The sequence below is a fragment of the Xyrauchen texanus genome, chromosome 13, assembly GCF_025860055.1.
Source record: "Xyrauchen texanus isolate HMW12.3.18 chromosome 13, RBS_HiC_50CHRs, whole genome shotgun sequence".
NCBI classification, from domain to species: domain Eukaryota; kingdom Metazoa; phylum Chordata; class Actinopteri; order Cypriniformes; family Catostomidae; genus Xyrauchen; species Xyrauchen texanus.
This window is the reverse complement of record NC_068288.1, coordinates 16789818-16808443: the sequence shown is the minus strand read 5'-3', so window position 1 is coordinate 16808443 and position 18626 is coordinate 16789818. Positions and strand designations below refer to the sequence as shown.

The 18626-nt window shown below is 37.0% G+C and overlaps 1 protein-coding gene across 2 annotated transcripts in view; it reads right to left on the bottom strand.

The window, feature by feature from the left end:
• Positions 1–4185: 4185 nt before the first annotated feature.
• Positions 4186–18626, bottom strand: part of rab11fip4b (RAB11 family interacting protein 4 (class II) b) — a 35675-nt gene continuing 21234 nt past the window's right edge. Inside the window, exons 5-14 of one of the 2 annotated variants that reach the window (XM_052141235.1) lie at positions 15470–15505; positions 14498–14597; positions 13399–13502; positions 13000–13140; positions 11623–11704; positions 9725–9862; positions 9056–9214; positions 8679–8756; positions 7165–7308; positions 4186–7006 (exon numbers count right to left, since the gene is read on the bottom strand). In XM_052141235.1, coding sequence (XP_051997195.1) covers positions 6890–7006; positions 7165–7308; positions 8679–8756; positions 9056–9214; positions 9725–9862; positions 11623–11704; positions 13000–13140; positions 13399–13502; positions 14498–14597; positions 15470–15505 — 1099 coding nt within the window. In that variant the 3' untranslated portion in view covers positions 4186–6889. The remainder of the gene's footprint in view (positions 7007–7164; positions 7309–8678; positions 8757–9055; positions 9215–9724; positions 9863–11622; positions 11705–12999; positions 13141–13398; positions 13503–14497; positions 14598–15469; positions 15506–18626) is intronic. The other variant, XM_052141236.1, reaches the window with a different exon arrangement.

The following is an 18626-nucleotide window of genomic DNA, read 5'->3' as shown; positions in this document are numbered from 1 at the left end:
CACTCAGTGGAGTTCTCAGTAGTCTATACCTTAATTCAGACATCTGGCTAGTGCTGGTCTAGACAAGGATGGAGACAATCGTCACAGCTCTGCTCACCAGCATGAAGACAAACTCTGCAATTCAACGTCAGAGGGCCAGTAGCCTGGGAAACAACACCACCTGTTGGGTCTGCACTTGAACTACTGTATTCCTGTGAATAACTAAGATTCTCATACGTTTTATAAATGTGCAAAAGAGATGATTCATTAAAAAAAAAAGAAAAAACACTCACACTCATTTTGTTCCAAACATGTATCACTTTCTTTCTTCCACAGAACACAAAATGGACATGTCAGGTTGAAGTATAGCATCACCATTTCATGGACAAAAGATGCAATAAAAGTTAATGGTGACTGAGGCTAACTGACATGTTGCCAACATTGTTACACAGAATAAAGTAAGCCATATGTTTGAAACGAATGAGGGCGAGTAATGACTGACAAAACATTTTTTAATTTGCGGGTGAACCATCCCTTTAAATTCAGCATTTCAGTCACATACCCATATGTAGGAGTATTCTGAACAACACATTTATAAAAGATTCACATTGCATTTAATGCACTGATGAGGTTTACTGCTCCAATCATGACAGTGCTAAAAGTCTGGCCTACTTGGAAAGCCTGTGCTTTTTACAAAAGAACAGCATTGCACCATTTTACGGTCCATATAACGTTAGGAAATATAAACTTTTGTACCAATAACTGCGCCTTTACACTTGCCAGGTATTTCCAAATATCTTGCACCAAATATTTCAGAAATATAATATACTTTTTACCCAAAAACCCAGCTGCACTGTGCCCTAGTAAGATTTGGGGCTAAGCTAAAATTTGTGCAACTGACTGTGTGCAATGCATTTTAAAAATCAGAAAACCTTCAATGTACTCATGCCAGCATACGGCTAAACTTGTATAATTTATAGTGGCCAATTATTCACACTCAACATGCTCCGTTGTAAGCCAATGTTTGATTTTCACTCTGATGAGTTGTAATGCATGAGGATATAAATAATAAAAAAATATTCCTAGATAAAAGCTAAATCCTGAGAGAGGTTAGCAGTTGCTGTCGATCACTGAATATCTACATTCTACAGTATTTATGCTCATTGTAGATATCTCTAGTCAGATCAAGTTTTTTTTTTTTTTAACCTTCCACCAATCTATGTTTAGATATTGTTGAAGAATTATTATTATTATTTATTTTGTGAAATATACATTTGAGATGTCTGTCTGTAAAGGCAAAGGACAACTAAGTATCCCATGGTGACCGGCTGGGCTTAAAGGGACAGTTCACCTAAAAATGAAAATTCTCATAATTTACACACCCTCATGTCATCCCAGATGTGTATAACATTTTTTTCTTCAGAAGAACACAAAGATTTTTTTAGATGAATCTCAGCTCTGAAGGTCCATACAAGTGAATTTTGATCAGACCTTTGTAGCTCCAAATGCACATAAAGGAAACATAAAAGTAAACCAAATGGCTCCTGTGTTCAAATCAATATCTTCAGAAGTATATAATAGGTGTGGGTGAGAAACAGATTAAAATTAAAGTCATTTTATACTCTAATTCTCCACTTGGATTGTGAGGACCTACAGAGTGGAGATTATTCTAAAAAAAAAAATATCTTCATTTGTGTTCTGTAGAAAAAGACACACGTCTGGGATGGTATGAGGTTGAGTAAATGATAAGATCATTTTCTTTTTTAGGTGAACTACCCCTTTATTACCCTAAGGGCAGGTGGGAGAGTAAATCTCAATCACCACAGAGATAGTAATCCTGATTTTATCATGCGGGAAATAATGCTGGGCTTCATCAATACATGAGGACCAGTGAACAATTACAAGGCTTTCCTGCACCTCCAAAGGCTGAGCCTATACTGGCATCTAGTGGAAACTTCAGTGAAATTACATACATGGTAAAACTTTCCAATCACTTTTTAATGTGCAACAAGAACACAATTTCTCTCTGTAATGTTGATTTCATGCTAATTAATGTTGTGGCTAAGTATAGAATTTAATAGTAACAACCTTAAATTCAAAATTGTGAGCAGACTGATATTAAAACATAAATCAGCATCAACAAGTATGAATGGCTCAGCAATGTGTGCAACATATTGTAAATATTAATATAAACTTAATATAAAATACTGAGATATCTAAAACTAAAAACATAAAAATAACTTAAACAGCATTGCTCTGAGCTCAATACATTGTAAAATAACTCAATTTAAACTTAACATTTTTACAAATTGTACTTCCTTACAACAAAAGTTACATCTACAAGCAGTTAACAAGACAGAAATTAAATATATTTTTACTACAGAAAGAGTCAGTCCTGAACCCCTTCATTAAAATTGTTTATTTTTAATTTACCTACACTTGTGATACATAAGTTCTATTAATCTTGATTTGTAATTCATGTTACCATAAGGAAACTGATTGTTTTTACTATGGCGCACAAAATCTCCTTGATCTCCTTTTCCTACTCCTCTTCCTCAGTAGGGGGTAGTGGTTTGAGTTGGAGGAGACCATTCTGAGGATATTTTTTATACTTCATTTCCTTCTGACTTCACCTCACTTTATGGCGCTTATTTGGATCGTTTGTTCTTTTTGACCCCTTTTTGGTGGGTGACACCATAAGGGCACGATTCTTCATAGGGGCTTGAGGCCACATCCTCTGGAGGATACACTGTTGAACTATGTGAAAGGCCAAAAACAAAACATGTATATGCAGATCCCATGAACATTCAGGCCTCACTGCAATTCTGTCAGTGGTGGATAGATTATCTTACCTGCAAGATTTGCCAAAATGGCATAGATCAAGTGTCGTTGACTAACACCAAATTAAAAGGTTCATGTAGCCTGTGAAGTTGAATTATGTAGTGGCAGTGGCGCCTGCCATGAGCACTCCGACTGACCCGAGAAATATTTCCTCTCAGAATATTTCACCAATCATGAAATGTGTTGCGTATTTCTTTTGGCTGTTTAAAAGAACTAGCCATGTCCAATTGTGAATAAATTATTATTCAGAGCAAACAGGCTTGCAAAATGCTCTGAATCGATTCGCGACTCAGTAGGCTACAATTTGTTCGGACCGCTCTCTCACTGATTTGGAGCGGCTACTAACACAGTAAAACAATATCGGGATGTTTACGAATACAGAGAACAAACAGCGCTGCATACAGTGGAAATGTAACATCGATCAAATGAAACAAAAGGCTGTCTTTTTGAGAGGTAACTTTGAGAAACTTCAGCTAGTGCTGAGTAATGTAAACAAGGGGCTGTTCAAACTGAACATGTTTTTCAATAGCTTTCCATATAAACATTTGCTAGATTGATGTCTTTTTGACAACTGCGTTATGTTTAACTGTGTTTTTAGCATTTCTCAAGGGAGCGCTGCATTTTTAGAGGCTGTGTCAAGTTAAAAAGAACTTCAACTTAACGTGTCTCGAGACACTTGCGTTCTGCTACATTTGTTGTGGTGCCTTTTGCGCTACTCCTATTCAAGAAAATAAAACAAATACTTCTCTCAAAGTCACCACAATTGAACGCTTTGGTGTCGTTATTTGCACACACAAAAATCTCCTTTAGGAACATGCCCCCGACCCCCCCTCCTGATATAAGGTTTAGCAGATTTCTGAGCATATCCTCAAGATTAAATCCTGAAGGCACGTGTTTAGTGGAAAATTAGTGTGAACTCACATTTCTTTGACAAGAACTGCGCATGGATTCAATATATTTCCCCGTTTAGTCAGTTTTAAAGACAACATTGTCAAGCCCACGAAATATGAAATAATAAAAAGTTCAGTTGCACGAAACTCCGTTATTTAAGAAAACCTTTATGTATAATGTTAAGTTTATTGTCATTGGGACTTACGCCCGCGAGGCCTCCTCGTGATTGATTGCCGATTTACCATACTAAATATCGCACATAGCCACGTTTTAGGTGATATTAAAACACCGATATCATAGGATAATCTACAAACAAACATCGAGAGTAAATTAATAATTTGCCTCAGGAATAAGGTGGCAGGGAATTCAGGCCCTCGGAAAACTGACCAGTGTTTAGTGAAGACGAGACGGCCTGAATCTGCTGTTTGAGATGGTCATGAGATCAGAAATTGTACTACAAAACCGCTTTGATGGGTCTTCATGCTCTTTATTTGTGAATTATTGGTTCGTTCGTTTGATGAAAGCAAGAACATATCGTTAAATATTAATGTATTATTCCTTCAAAAGGAATAACCACAATTCTGTATAATTGCATTTCTCAAAGATCAATTTAATGTTACAGTTCAGTACACTTAACATGTGAAAGTAAATGCCTGCATGAACAGCTTGACTATATGGACTCAATATATTTGAATAAAGATCAGAAAAATAAGTTACCTAATAAACTCATTACAACCTTAAAAGGAATATTTCACCCAAATATTTAAATTCTCATCATTTACTCACCCACATGCCATCCCAGATGTGAATGACTTTCTTTCCTCTGTAAAACAAACAATATTTTTAGAAGAATACCTCAGCTTTGTAGGGCCATACAATGCAAGTACATTTTGACCAAAACTTTGAAGTTCCTAAAAGCACATTAAGGCAGCATAAAAGAAATCCATAACACTCCAATGGTTTAATCCATGTCATCTAAAGTGATCCAATCACTTTTGGTTTAGAACAGACTAAAATATAAGTCCCTTTTCACTATAAATCTTGACATTAGTAGTCTCCTTGGTGATTACGATTTCAAGCTCGATTATGCTTCCTAGCGCCATCTAGCGCTCTGCACATGCAAGTACTAGGAAGTGTAATCAAGCTTAAAAATCATGATTGTGCCTAGATGTGGTAGATGCACAGTGAAAAATGGGTAACATTATCACAAAATCAATTGGATTGCGTCAGAAGACGGATTATACCCCTGGGGTCATATGGATTACTTTTATCCTCCTTTTATGTGCTTTTTGGAGCTTTGTAGTTTTAGTCACCATTCACTTGTGTTGTATGGACCTATTGTGTTCTGCAGAAGAAAGTCATACACATCTGGGATGGCATGAGGGTGAGTAACTTATGTGAGAATTTTCATTTTTGGGTAAACTATCCCTTTAAGTATCAACAAGGCATTACAGACTAATCTGTTATGCACTGTTTTCACAGATCTGCTAAATTAAATGGGGATGCATTCTGTACAACAGTATGCGCAAATATCCTCTTTTAATGTTCAAGTCAGTTACCATCTAATTAAAGCATGTTATGCCATCATGAGCCATTGGCCCAATCTCATAAATAAGCAACATTGTAATACTGCTTTTGTCTCCATCACCTCTTTTCTAAAGAAAAATATAACAGATAGTAGTCAATATGGTGTTACCTCACCTTTTGGAAGAAGAACAAGCAAAAAAAAAAAGTATATACAAAAACTTTAAGAGACCATGTAAAAGCAATGAGTGGAACAGAGTAAAAAAGTTAGTCTTACATAATTTACAATTCGTTAGAAATAGTACACAAACAGGTATAAAGTGTAACATAGGAAAGTGTAATGTACAGGTAGCTCCATAACTATTTAATGTGTGACTGAAAAAAAAATAAGGTCTACTAGGGTTTTACTTGTAAGTGAAGGGCACAAATACCAGAAAGAAATGTGACATAAGAAAATATGTTGACTGATACCAAGTGTTATCACAAACAAATTGCATTGCCTTTGGAATAAGAGTTTAATGTAACAGGGAGGATGCTTGTGGTGAGTAATATAGTATGCTCTAGAAAACAAGGTTGCCATTACAAGACTATTATGTCCTTCAAAAAATGGCTGACATTCCAAATATGAAACCCCCTGTGATGTTGCCAGAGGTTTCGGTGTGTTTTTAGAGCTGCAATATGTAGCCTATAAAATTAATGAAAATGAAATGTAGTTTTGAAGAACAAGTGGCATCAAACAGAGTAGAGTTCCCTTTTCCAAAGGGCCCGATAAGGCCATTTACAGTGTTTACAATAACACCGCTGATGACAGACAGGTCTTAAAGCTTTATGCTGAAGTCTGTAAATAACCTGAAATACTAATTGTTTGGTACATTCACAATGACAATTACATTCTGCCACCTGCAATTTTATTTATTCAGCCTCTTCGTAGCTTACACATACTGCATATAATGTCAGAATAAACATTCCAACATTTAATTGCAAACAGAGACTAGAGTGTGGCCGGCAGGCAGTGCTTTCAAGTTCCACAATTATAACGTGCAGTTACGATTCTATCTCCTGTATTCTTCTAATTGGTCTCACCTTACCTCGTTCCATCACAGACAGCGTAGGAAGACATTCAAAGGAAAATCTTACCTGACCAGAATGTACACCTAGAAACACCACTTTACTCTGATCTACTCAGTCACAAATCATACACTGCATCTCTGAATGGGACAATCGACGAAACCACCAACAGGGCAAGCTCCCTTGGGCCTCAACTTGTTAATTCTACCTCTTTTTCAACCTGTTCTTTCTCATCACATCCCAGTGCAAACTCAACACATATCAATACACCCATCCAAATAAAGCCAAAAGACTGCATGTGTACCCAGTGTTTAAATATTCACACATTATTTGGTGCAATTCAGCACCCATAATGACATTCCAGTGACTCCCTCATGTTGCACAGAGCTGCAAAAATGCCCTGCAAATGTGCATTAAATATTTCACCTTTATATTTCTGATTCCTGTAATATGAGAAAGGTGCACAAAACACCAACACATTGTGTTTACTGTCCATTCTGAGGCACAAGGTGTTTGAGCTTTATTGCTACCTCAGGGGGAGCTCTAAGTCCACTTTGACGTTTTTTGAACAGCTTATGACAGGCTTTTAGTTTTTGATTTCCAGAATAGATGGGTTGTGGTCCAGAATGGATAGAATGACCTTGTCCATATATTGCCTGAGACGGTAGTTTATCTCTTCTTGTTCCTTAAGAGCATCCATTAACTGTAGGAAAACAAAACACTTTTAGGATGATACTGAATGATATGTAGAATGAAATAACACCAGGATTCTAGTGTCAATTAATTATGAGCTGCTGTTTTATCAGTAGATCAAGGACATGCTCTTCCTGTTTTTATTCAAAAGTCCTGCACTACTCTTACCTGGTCACGGGAGGCATGATCAATCTCCATAGCCAGAGACTGTGCTTTCGTTTGTGTGGCAAACAGGCTTTTAGCCTCATAGAGGCTTAGACTGAGGAGCTGACCATTTAGGTCTTCATTCTGTTCCCTCAGTTTCTGGTTTTCCTGTAATTAGGTAAAGAAAAACTGTAGTGTTACAGGTTACCCAAAAGTGATGGTCATTTCTGGACGCTGTTACTGTTATTCAGGGGGTGGGAGTAACGGAAAATATAAGTAACTGTATTCCACTACAGTTACAATTTAAATAATTGGTAATTAGAATACAGTTACATTAAAAAAATATTTTGATTACTGAAGAGAATACTTTGCATTTTATTGTCATTTGTTGCATTTTATTGTCATTTAATAGTTACTCCTTTCAGATGGCAAACATTAATACATATAAATGATGCGATCCAAAGTGCATTTGAACAGTGGTGAAACACTTTCTTATGATGTGTTACATTCATACGAGCAGACAGAGAAGTTTGAAGTATGTTTGGAGCAGAAGAAATAGAAATAAACCTTATTTTAATTGTCAGCTTTATGCGAAACTAAAATGCTATTTCTAGCCATTTTATGTGCACAATACCAGACACGATCACATTTTTTTTTATCAAGAAAATTCATGTTGGATCATAATTTCTTTTTTTTTCTAGTAAGACCTTTTATATTAGGGTAAAAATCATCCATCCATCCATCCATCCATCCATCGTCAACCGCTTATCCTGTGTACAGGGTCGCGGGGGGCTGGAGCCTATCCCAGCTAACATTGGGCGAAAGGCGGGGGACACCCTGGACAGGTCGCCAGTCCATCGCAGGGTAAAAATCACATTCTTGATAATAATTTTGTATTGTTTTCCTTAAAAACATTTAAAAAATCCTTAAAACAAGATAAATTAGATTGATCTCGTTTTAGAAACAACTAAAGATATTTAGGGTTTTCGGAGAATGTATTTTTAACGTGTATTTTGTCTTAAAAAAAATCTACCAGTGCTGAAGAAGTAATCCAAAGTATTTAGAATACGTTACTGACCTTGAGTAATCTAACGGAATACATTACAAATGACATTTTACAGCATGTATTCTGTAATTTGTAGTGGAATACATCTCAAAAGTAACCTTCCCATCCCTGATGTTATTTTTAAATTTTTTAGGTGACAAAGCATCTAAATGTATTTTTCTGGATTGAGATGATGAGAAAATGAATGCTGGTTGGAAAAAATGACAACATCTCATACCAGACATACACTAAACAATACTTAATCTTTCTCTTTACAGTAATGCAGTGGTATTAGCTATATTAGTTTATTCACTACTGAGGCACCTATTCTTTTGACAGTAATATGATGGAACACATCTACAACCTACACAAACAAATATGGCTATATTAGATGTTAGGCCAGGAGACACCAGCTTGGCAGATCTGATAATGCAGTTGTTATGAATTAACATATTAGTGGTAAATGAAAATATTTATTTTTATTACTGTTTACCATCAAGCTTTTACAGAGTTGTGCCTGACCAGAGATACGCTGCTTAAGGTCAGAGGGCATGTCCTTGGAAACACTTCTCTGCACATACACAGAGTACACAAAAAACAATAAGGAGAAAATAAAAAGGGGCAAGGAGGTCATCTGGGTATCGCTGTATGCAACACAAAAAAGCAATAACGTGGTCTCCATGTGCTTGAAGGAAATAAAGTTTACAGTCTTTAAAAGAGTACACACAGTTACAAACGAGTTACCGGTACATCACATCCAGGTTCAGTAGGTAAAAAGTAAAATATAAAACAAATAAAAACGAATAAAATTAAAATGACGTTAAATGTGTTGTAATAAGGGTGTAAACATGTATCTCTTTATCCTCTTACCTGTTTCAGCCGCTTGACTTCCTGCTCCAACTCACTCTCACGTGTTCGAGTGCTGTATTCTGATAGGCTGATGGAAGATCTGCGGCCATGGCCCATTTGTTCTGCCTCCAGCTTATACAGCTGGAGCTGCTCCAGCTCACGCCGAAGGTCCTCAATCAGCTGAATAGACAAATAACAAAAAAATTACACTTTTGAAAATAACAAAAGTCCTAAGCTGCTGATCTGAGAACAATTTTGTCTTGATCTTGAAAATCAAATGGAAGGATTGCTGTACAGTTTATATACTAAAGACAAAGATAGTTCTGAAGGTCTCTCCTATTCTTAGTTTTGTGTTTGTGTAACATTATCTCTGTGGCTGACTTGTATTTGCACATGTATTTAGACTATGTTCTATTGTGGACTGTTTTTTTTTAGTATGCCAAGTGCTACCAGACAGGTCAAGGCTGCAGAATTTTAAATGAAGGCACAGTCGGAGCAACCAGAGATTCATCCAAGCCTCAGAGACATTTTAGTTTTAGTCAGATCGCTAAATTTTTTTTAATGTGGTTACACTGTATACTTGAAAACCTTAAATGGGAGACTTATACAGAATATTTAAAATGTTTTTGTTAACATATTATACAAATATTAATAGTTTAAGAAAGCAAGCTCATTTTAGCACAGTCTTACCTCCTGCATGGTCTCTCTTTCCTTCTGAAACTCGCTTCTGTTCTGTCGTAGCTTGTCCATCATCTTCTTGTAGAGATCCATCTCATCCTTCAACCGCAAGCTTGTATCCTCCAGTTTATCGGTCATCCGCTGCCTCGCCTTCACATTCATATTTACAGTTTAATAAATGATTGTAATTTTATGTAGACAAATCAGTTTTGGATAATTACTATTCGGTTGTTAGAAAATACCACTATTGAATCATTCATGGTCCTGTAAACCATTTAAATATTTAAAAAAGTTGTATAATTAATCATTAATTATATTTTACATTCACACTGTAGTCCATGTATCCATCTGGCAAACCCTTTCTTAAACTCAAAATGGTCCAATTCTTATCAACAAGCACACAGACAATATTATGTTTGGATCCTCCACAGATCAGACCCCCTTAAAACTAAAAGCCAGCTTTCATCCTTTCACAAGATAAAATGGACAGACTCACAGATGGCTTTGCAAGCCAGAACACAAAACAAATTTGTTGGGGAACACAAGACTGATCACAAATATTTATTCTAGGTACTAGCAGAAATTAGAATATATCTGTACTTTTATTCAGACAAAATTGTGTGCTCTAAAACCCTGCTGCCAATGACTCTGGCAATGAGCATTATTTATTTGTTTCATCCTTATTTACACTTTAAGTCAGGGGTGGTATTCATGAGCTGTCATGAATCAACATTTCAGGGTTCCCACTCATTTCAAGGCCTATTTCAAGAGTGCAAAATTTTAAGCGCAGCGCTATGCGAATGAGCATGGCTATGAAGTTTTGGTATTTTTGTGCAACCTCAAAAAGCTGGCAATTAATTAAATATATAGTCTGCATATGCTGCATATTTCAGAGCACACAACTGTCTGTCATACGCACTGAAAACACCACATCACGTGTGTGTGTGTGTGTGTGTGGTGAGCGACCAGCTTCACACATTCATTTTGAAGAATGCAGCGTATGCATATTATACGCAGCCTTTTGCGGATTAATTATCATACTAGGACATTTTGTGATTTTATTTTATTAATTGTGCATTCAAACAATAATTTTCGTCCAAAATATGTCATATTCCATGACATTCTGCATTTAATAGCAAATGCCATTTTTATGACTGGATTCAGTGATACCCTCTGTGTTTTCTGCATAGTACATGTGGTAACCGCTGTATAAGTGGACTCCAATCGTTGAATTATTACAAATTAATTCACATCCTGAGGTGTAAATGCTGCATCACTATGCGACCTCCTCAGGGTGTAAATAAATATCTATTTTTTAAATCTGCGTTCCGACTGTCGTCATTGTCTAAAGTTTACAACTTATTTTTGTAGTAATGTTGTAGCAATGTTGGGATGAAAAAATAATAATAATTATATATATATATATATATATATATATATATATATATATATATATATATATATATATATATATATATATATATATATATATATATATTGCACTATATTAATACTTAAACTATTTCCTTGGAGCAAAGTAGAGATGACAGTCCTTACAAAATTCAAGAGATCTGGCAAACTTGCTGCAAATTCGGTACTTATGATTTTCACATACAAATGAGCTTTGCAGCAAACTCGTTGTCTCCTAAAGTTTACTGTAGGTTCACCACTACCCGTGAAGAATTGCAAACTTCTGGCATTTGCATGTGAAAATAATGAGTGGGAAATTTGTTACAAGTTTGTCAGAACTTTAGATTTGTTTTGTAAGGGAGCATATAAGTGTTTTTTCCAAGAAATGTAGGTATTTTTGATCATTTTCCATGACTTCCAGATTTTCCAGGATGTGTGGGAACCCTGTATTTGCTCTTAATACTGAAAAATGAATTCATTTTTAAGTAAAAATGCTCCACCTCATCCAATTTCTCTGTCTGAGATTTCAGTCTGTTCAGGTTCATTTCCATCTCTCCATTTTCCTCCTCTAGCTGCTGTACACTGGGGGTACAAAGAAAAGTCATCAAACAATTGCAATAAACCTCCACTGCTCAAAAGCTCTGAGGATCAAAATCTCTGTAGAGACCATTTAATGTCATCCAGAAACAAGAGACTCGACTATGAATTAACTGTTCTACTGCCTGAGAGCACAAACTAATTTGTTGTGGTAAACCTTAATAGCAGTGAATGGGAGACCACAGCAAGTATTATTTTTGTGTATATTTGAAACCCCATTGCAGCGTTTACATGCACATCAATACGCTAATAACTACCCAAAATCTGTTTATTCAAAAAACTCTGACAACAGAAGAAAAACAAAATAAACATTTTTTTTTTATTTTTTTAAATAAATAAACATAAACACTTGCACCTATCACTTAAACCTGTAAGAACACTGGTAAAGTTGTTGTCTACATGATATGGGCAAAAATCTACACGTGCTAAATGAAGGCGGAACAGTTTCATTTCTGGGTGCTTCTTATTTCAAAAATTGTGCATCCTCATTTCCTTTCCATGCATTCTTGCTCCACCCTCTTAGGAAATGAGGAAAGAATGTGAGGGAAGGAAACCAGGATGGAAGAATCAAAGTGAGATGTATTTGTAAAACTAAATGACCTGCTCACTCAAGCATCACTTCAGAGCTATATCTTAGCGTGGCTGCATTATATTGGAGTGCTTGCCATTATGTTGTTAAATCTTCATTTATTCATATATTAATAAATCCTAATAATTCAAGATGCAGTGTTGAAATAAGTGATAATTATGGTTTATTTTAACCACAAAGGTTAAACATGAATTATAACTGTTGTGCCAGATGTGAAGAGGGAGGAGAATTTGTATGCGTGTCAGATGCTTTCACAAAATGTCTTTCACAAAGGATCAACCTGTGCATCCTCACTCAAGCTTCCTCGTTAGTTTCCTCCGTCCTTCATCTTCACCTCCTCATGGTGCATTTAGGGAATCATTACATCCTTCATTATGGCGGAGTTTGATTGGTTTCTGGCTCAAAAGCTGGAGGACTGAAGAGCGAGGAAACGAGGATGCACAGTTTAAGAAATGAGAAGCACCCAGCCACCTACAGTTTGTGAAAAGGGCCCAAACTGCAAGAACTCTTTGAAAGATGATGTAAAAATCTGAAAGGGCCGCATAGTGGCGTGTAAAACGTCTGCCTAGAGTGAATGTGTTAAAAGTGAAATTGTAGTACTACTAACATTTTTTTTTCCTTGTACAGGTCTTGAGGTCCGCCATAACATTTACATTGTGCTTAGTGCTGTAGTGTTGTTTTGGTCTCTCACCGATTAGTGAGCAGCTGTATCTGTGAGTTTTTGTCTTTCTCCAGTCGGCTGTAGGCCTCTCTGTGTCTCCTCAGCTCCTCTTCCATCATGTGCTCTGCTTTTGTCTCCTGATCTTTTAGCTGCTCCTCCAACTCATGAATCCTGTGGAAGCACCGATCCAATCATTATAATTAGGCCTTATCAGCCTTGCTGTGGCCCACTTTATCTTTTTGCATTTAGCAGATACAAGTTTGGCCTATTTTTATGTAAAGTTTTATTAGTGGAAAGCATCTGCAGTGCTCTGTTTTATGTCTGCTTAAACAGAGACAAGTATGCAAATTCATATGCATATTGCCTAGTTCCAATGAAATTTATTTTGAATGAGTACGTGGGTAGGTGGGTGTACATGTAGTAATTTACCTGTGCACCAACTGTGTGTTTATCTGCTTCAGCTTGGATTTCGCATCCCCGTTCATCAGAATCTCATTTTCCAGCTCCGTCACTTTCCTGTCCAATTGACTCACCTGAACAGGTAACAATAAAGAATGTAAATCTCAAAGACTCCCAGAGCAACTCTGTTACAGGGTTAGATCACACAAAAATATTTACTCACCATCATGCCATCTCAGGTGTGTATTCACTTGCAAGTGAATGGTGATCAGACATTTGAAGCTCAAAAAATAAAATAAAAAATAAAACCACAGACAGTCAGCATAAATGGCATCCATACAACTCTATTGATCAATGTCTTCTAAAGCGACACAATCGCTTTTCATGTGAAAAAGATCAATATTTAAGTAATTTTTAACTATAAATCATCACTTCTGGTCAACAGCAGTATGCGCGTGCGACTTAATAATTTTCCTGTGAGAACGGACGCACATGTGACATACCCGAAAGAGCAGCACTGTTTACAATGGAGTAGGAGAACGCTGTACAGAAGCTTGATTTTAGTTTGGATCTGTATTTGTATCCATTTGTTTTTCACAATGGTGCATTTGTGGGCTTATCCTGGATGTCTAAATCAAGAGAAGAACGTGAAATTACATCTGTAACATGCCAACGCGAATACGCCACACGAGAGACCATGCTGCAGTTAAAAAGTACTTCAATATTGATCTTTTACACACCAAAATCTATCTTGTCGCTTTAGAAGACATTAATTTAACCCCTGGAATCAAATGGATGATGTTTATGCTGACCGTCTGTGATTTTTGGAGCTTCAAAAGGGTCCGATCACCATTCACTTGCATTTTAAAGACCTACTGAGCTAAGATATTTTTCTTCAAATGTGTTCTGCCGAAGAAAGAAAGTCATGCACACCTGGGATATCATGAGGGCGAGTAAATGTTGAGACAATTTTTTATAAGCTGCTTACACTTATGGAGATAATTTCCTGAGTGCAGGTCAGGACTAAGTGTGCGTTTAAAAGGATATTCCAAAGATAGTCGGCATTAAGGATGCAATTTTCTAAGGTATTTGTGCAGGAAGGAGATGAGTGTGCTTTAGGGGATCTTACCTTCTCAGTAATATCTAGATCACAAGAGTCAATGCTGTCATTGAACAAATCCTCCGTGCTGCCGTTACTACTGCTGAGGTTACTGCTGTGGAACAGCTGTCTGTTAGACCCACATGCAAAACAAGACAGGAAAATTTTTTAGACAATAAATAATGTCATGCACCACAATCAGACATTACAAGCCTGTTATATTTTGTTTCTTCACACAATGCACCAGTTCATTTTGTGCACAATTAGTGTTCATATCCCACGCTGACTACTACATTTTGCATAAAGGACATCCCACTTACCTCTCTGCTCAGTCCTACTGCAGAAAACCTCTTGCTCACAGAAGGATAAAACTAAACTACATTGAAGCATCAATACTTGTTGTAAACTTGGCAACCATGCTGCATTACTGCAGCAGAACACACATCCATACTATAAAGCTATATTCCATGCCTGTGCATGTTCAGGAGGACTGCAGTAGCGAGAAAAAGAAGGGACTGACCAGCAGAGGCATAATGAGAGCTGGTGCAGTGTCCGATCTAGTCGACCCACCCACACAGTACAATCATTTGTTTTAAAAGACAATCCCATGCGCACATATGCACACTGTTCTTTTGTCTCACTTGCATTAGCCATCTGCATGTACACAAATACACATTCATGTTGTCAGAACTTTAGATTTTTTTGTAAGGGAGCATACAAGTATGAATTTTGTCACTCAGCGTTTAGTTAAACACATGGGAACTCTCTACTCACTATAAGGCAGCTAGATCTGGCACTCGTTCCTATTCTGCTGTTCCCTACCTAAAATATTACTAATCATGGTTAAAGGTTTACCCTCCCAGCTCTGTATTGATGTCCTGAATTCACAACTTCATATAACATTTAATAAACCACAGGAGGTGCTCCCAGTCTACAGTTCCCATTAACCACAGAATAGACTAAACAACCATGCCCTGAACAAAGGGATATGGAGTGACCTACCTTCCAAATGCAGTGCTGGAGATCTTTCTGTTAGGGCTGAAAAACAAACGGAAGATGAAAAAAGATCACCATAAAACAAGGAATGAACAGAAGCGGCAACAACTCAACTTGTTTACACGAACCTATAGTGAATCTTAAAGGGGATAGTTCACCCAAAAATGGCCCTCATGCCATCCCAGTATATCTTTATTTCTTCTGTGAAACTCAATTTTTAGAAGAATATCTCAGCTCTGTTGGTCCATACAATGCAAGTGAATGGTGATCAGACCTTTGTAGCTCCAAAAAAATAAAAAAATAAATAAATAAATAAATAAATAAACATGGTAGTGAAAATTAAAAGAAAACATTTAGAGCAAAAAAGCACTTAAATATTGATCCGTTTCTCACCCAACTATTATATAACTTCGGAAACTATGGATTTAAAAAAATGGAGTCATATGGATTACTTCTATGTTTCCTTTGGTGATCAGACCTTTTGTAGCTCCAAAAAATTATAAAAAAATAATAATATATATATATATATATATATATATATATATATTTCACATATTCACTTTCATGGACCAACAGAGCTGAGATTTTCTTCTTAAAATCTTTTTTGTGTTCTGCTGAAGAAAGTCATACACATCTGTGAAGGCATGAGGGTGAGTAAATCATGAGGGAATTTTCATTTTTGGGGGAACTTTCCCTTTAAATGGGTGCTGCACAGACAAGAACTTGGAATGCATATTGGTATTATTTAGTATAACAGCGTTTTTGTATGAATTTTTTTTAAGGAGAACCAGAAAGACATTCAGGAAATTGTGCAGTCTGAAATGGTAACAAGTGGTCCGCTTTGCTGTTCTCCACTACATCACTTTGATGTTTACTTCCTTTACGATTTTATTATATATATATATATATAAATATAAACTCAGCAACAAAGAAACATACCTTTTTATAGGACACTGTATTTTAAAGATAATTTTGTAATAATCCAAATAACTTTACAGATCTTTATTGTAAAGGTTTAAACAAAGTTTTCCATGCTTGTTCAATGAACCATAAACAATTAATGAACATGCACATGCGGAACAGTCGTTAAGACACTAACATCTTACTGACGGTCGGCAATTAAGGTTTTAAAACTTAGGACACTAAAGAGACCTTTCTACTGACTGAAAAACACCAAAAGAAAGCTGCCCATGGTCCCTGCCCATCTGCGTGAATGTGCCTTAGGCATGCTGCATGGAGGCATGAGGACTGCAGTTGTGGCCAGGGCAATAAATTGCAATGTCTGTACTGTGAGACACCTAAAACAGGGGGACAGGAAGGACAGCTGACCATCCTCGCAGTGGCAGACCACGTGTAACAACACCTGCACAGGATCGGTATATCTGAATATCACACCAGTGGAACAGGTACAGGATAGCTACAACAACTGCCTGAGTTACACCAGGAAAGCACAATCCCTCCATCAGTGTTCAGACTGTCCGTAACAGGCTGGGAGAGGCTGGACTGAGCCCTTGTAGGCCTGTTATAAGGCAGGTCCTTACCAGACATCACTGGCAACAACATCGCCTATGGACACAAACCCACCTTCGCTGGACCAGACAGGATTGGCAAAAGTGCTCTTCACTGACGAGTCACGGTTTTGTCTCACCAGGGGTGATGGTCGGCCTCGCGCTTATCAATGAAGGAATGAGTGTTACACCAAGGCCTGTACTCGGGATTGATTTGGAGGTGGAGGGTCCGTCATGGTCTGGGGCGGTGTGTCACAGCATCATCAGTCTAAGCTTGTTGTCATTGCAGTCAATCTCGACGGGAAGACATCCTCCTTCCTCGTGTGGTACCCTTTTGTGGACCCCCCCCCCCACATGTTAAATATGCTGGACACACACACACACAAGTTTTCATACACTTAGGTTGAAGTCATTGGAACTCATTTTTTAACCACTCCACAGATTTCATATTAGCAAACTATAGTTTTGGCAAGTAATTTAGGACATCTGCTTTATTTTTACAACAATTGTTTACATAGAGATTGTTTCACCTATAATTGACCATATCACAATTCCAGTCGGTCAGAAGTTTAGAGTCAATTGAAGGTGTACCTGTGTATGTATTTTAAGGCCAACATTCAAAATCAGTGTCTCTTTGCTTAACATTATGGGCAAATGTAAATAAATCAGCCAAGACCTCAGAAAAAAATTGTGGACCTCGACACATCTGGTTCATACTTAGAAGCAATTTCCAAACTCCTAAAGGTACCACATTCAACTGTACAAACAATAGTACGCAACCATGGGACTACGCAGCCATCATACCGCTCAGCATCTCCTAGAGATAAACGTAGTTTGGGGTGAAAAGTGCAAACCAATCCAAAAGAACAACAGCAAAGGACCTTGTGAAGATGTTGGAGGAAACAGGTAGACAAGTATCTATATCCACAGTAAAACAAGGCCTATATCGAAATAACCCGAAAGGCTGCTTGGCAAAGAAAATCCATTGCTCCAAAACTGCCATAAAAAAAGGCAGTGCATGTGCAGAAATGATGTCTGTTCGCGCTCCAGTAGTCGATCACGCAAATGGCAGTGATTTACACAGTTAATCTGCCTGAAGTAGTTGCGATAGTTTCCAGTACCCCACAAGGGCACGGAGAAAATGCATAAATACCGCTTAGGACATGCGGGACAAATCACACTGATATATTGCTGCACTGATTTAAAAATGTACACTTAAAAATGTCATAAGTAACAGAATCACCCTGAAAATGTTGTAATCTCATTACACAGAAAAGCCAGCATTAGAATTAGAGCCAAAACTTACCTCAGCGTGCTGCCTGAAGTTGGAGCTGTGACTTTAATCTTGAAATATCACCTTGTCTTGGTGTTAAATGAAGGCATTGCATGACTAAACTATTCTTTTTTTCACCGTGTTGAGCTGCTGCACTGATGACTTGAGTGACAGTTTCATCACTCAAGTGGGAGATGTCCTAAATGACTTGCCAAAACTATAGTTTGCTAATATTAATTCTGTGGAGTGGTTAAAAAATGAGTTTTAAATGACAACCTAAATATATGTAAACTGCTGACTTCAACGGTATATATATATATATACATATATACACATATACATATATATATATATATACACACATATATATATATATATATAT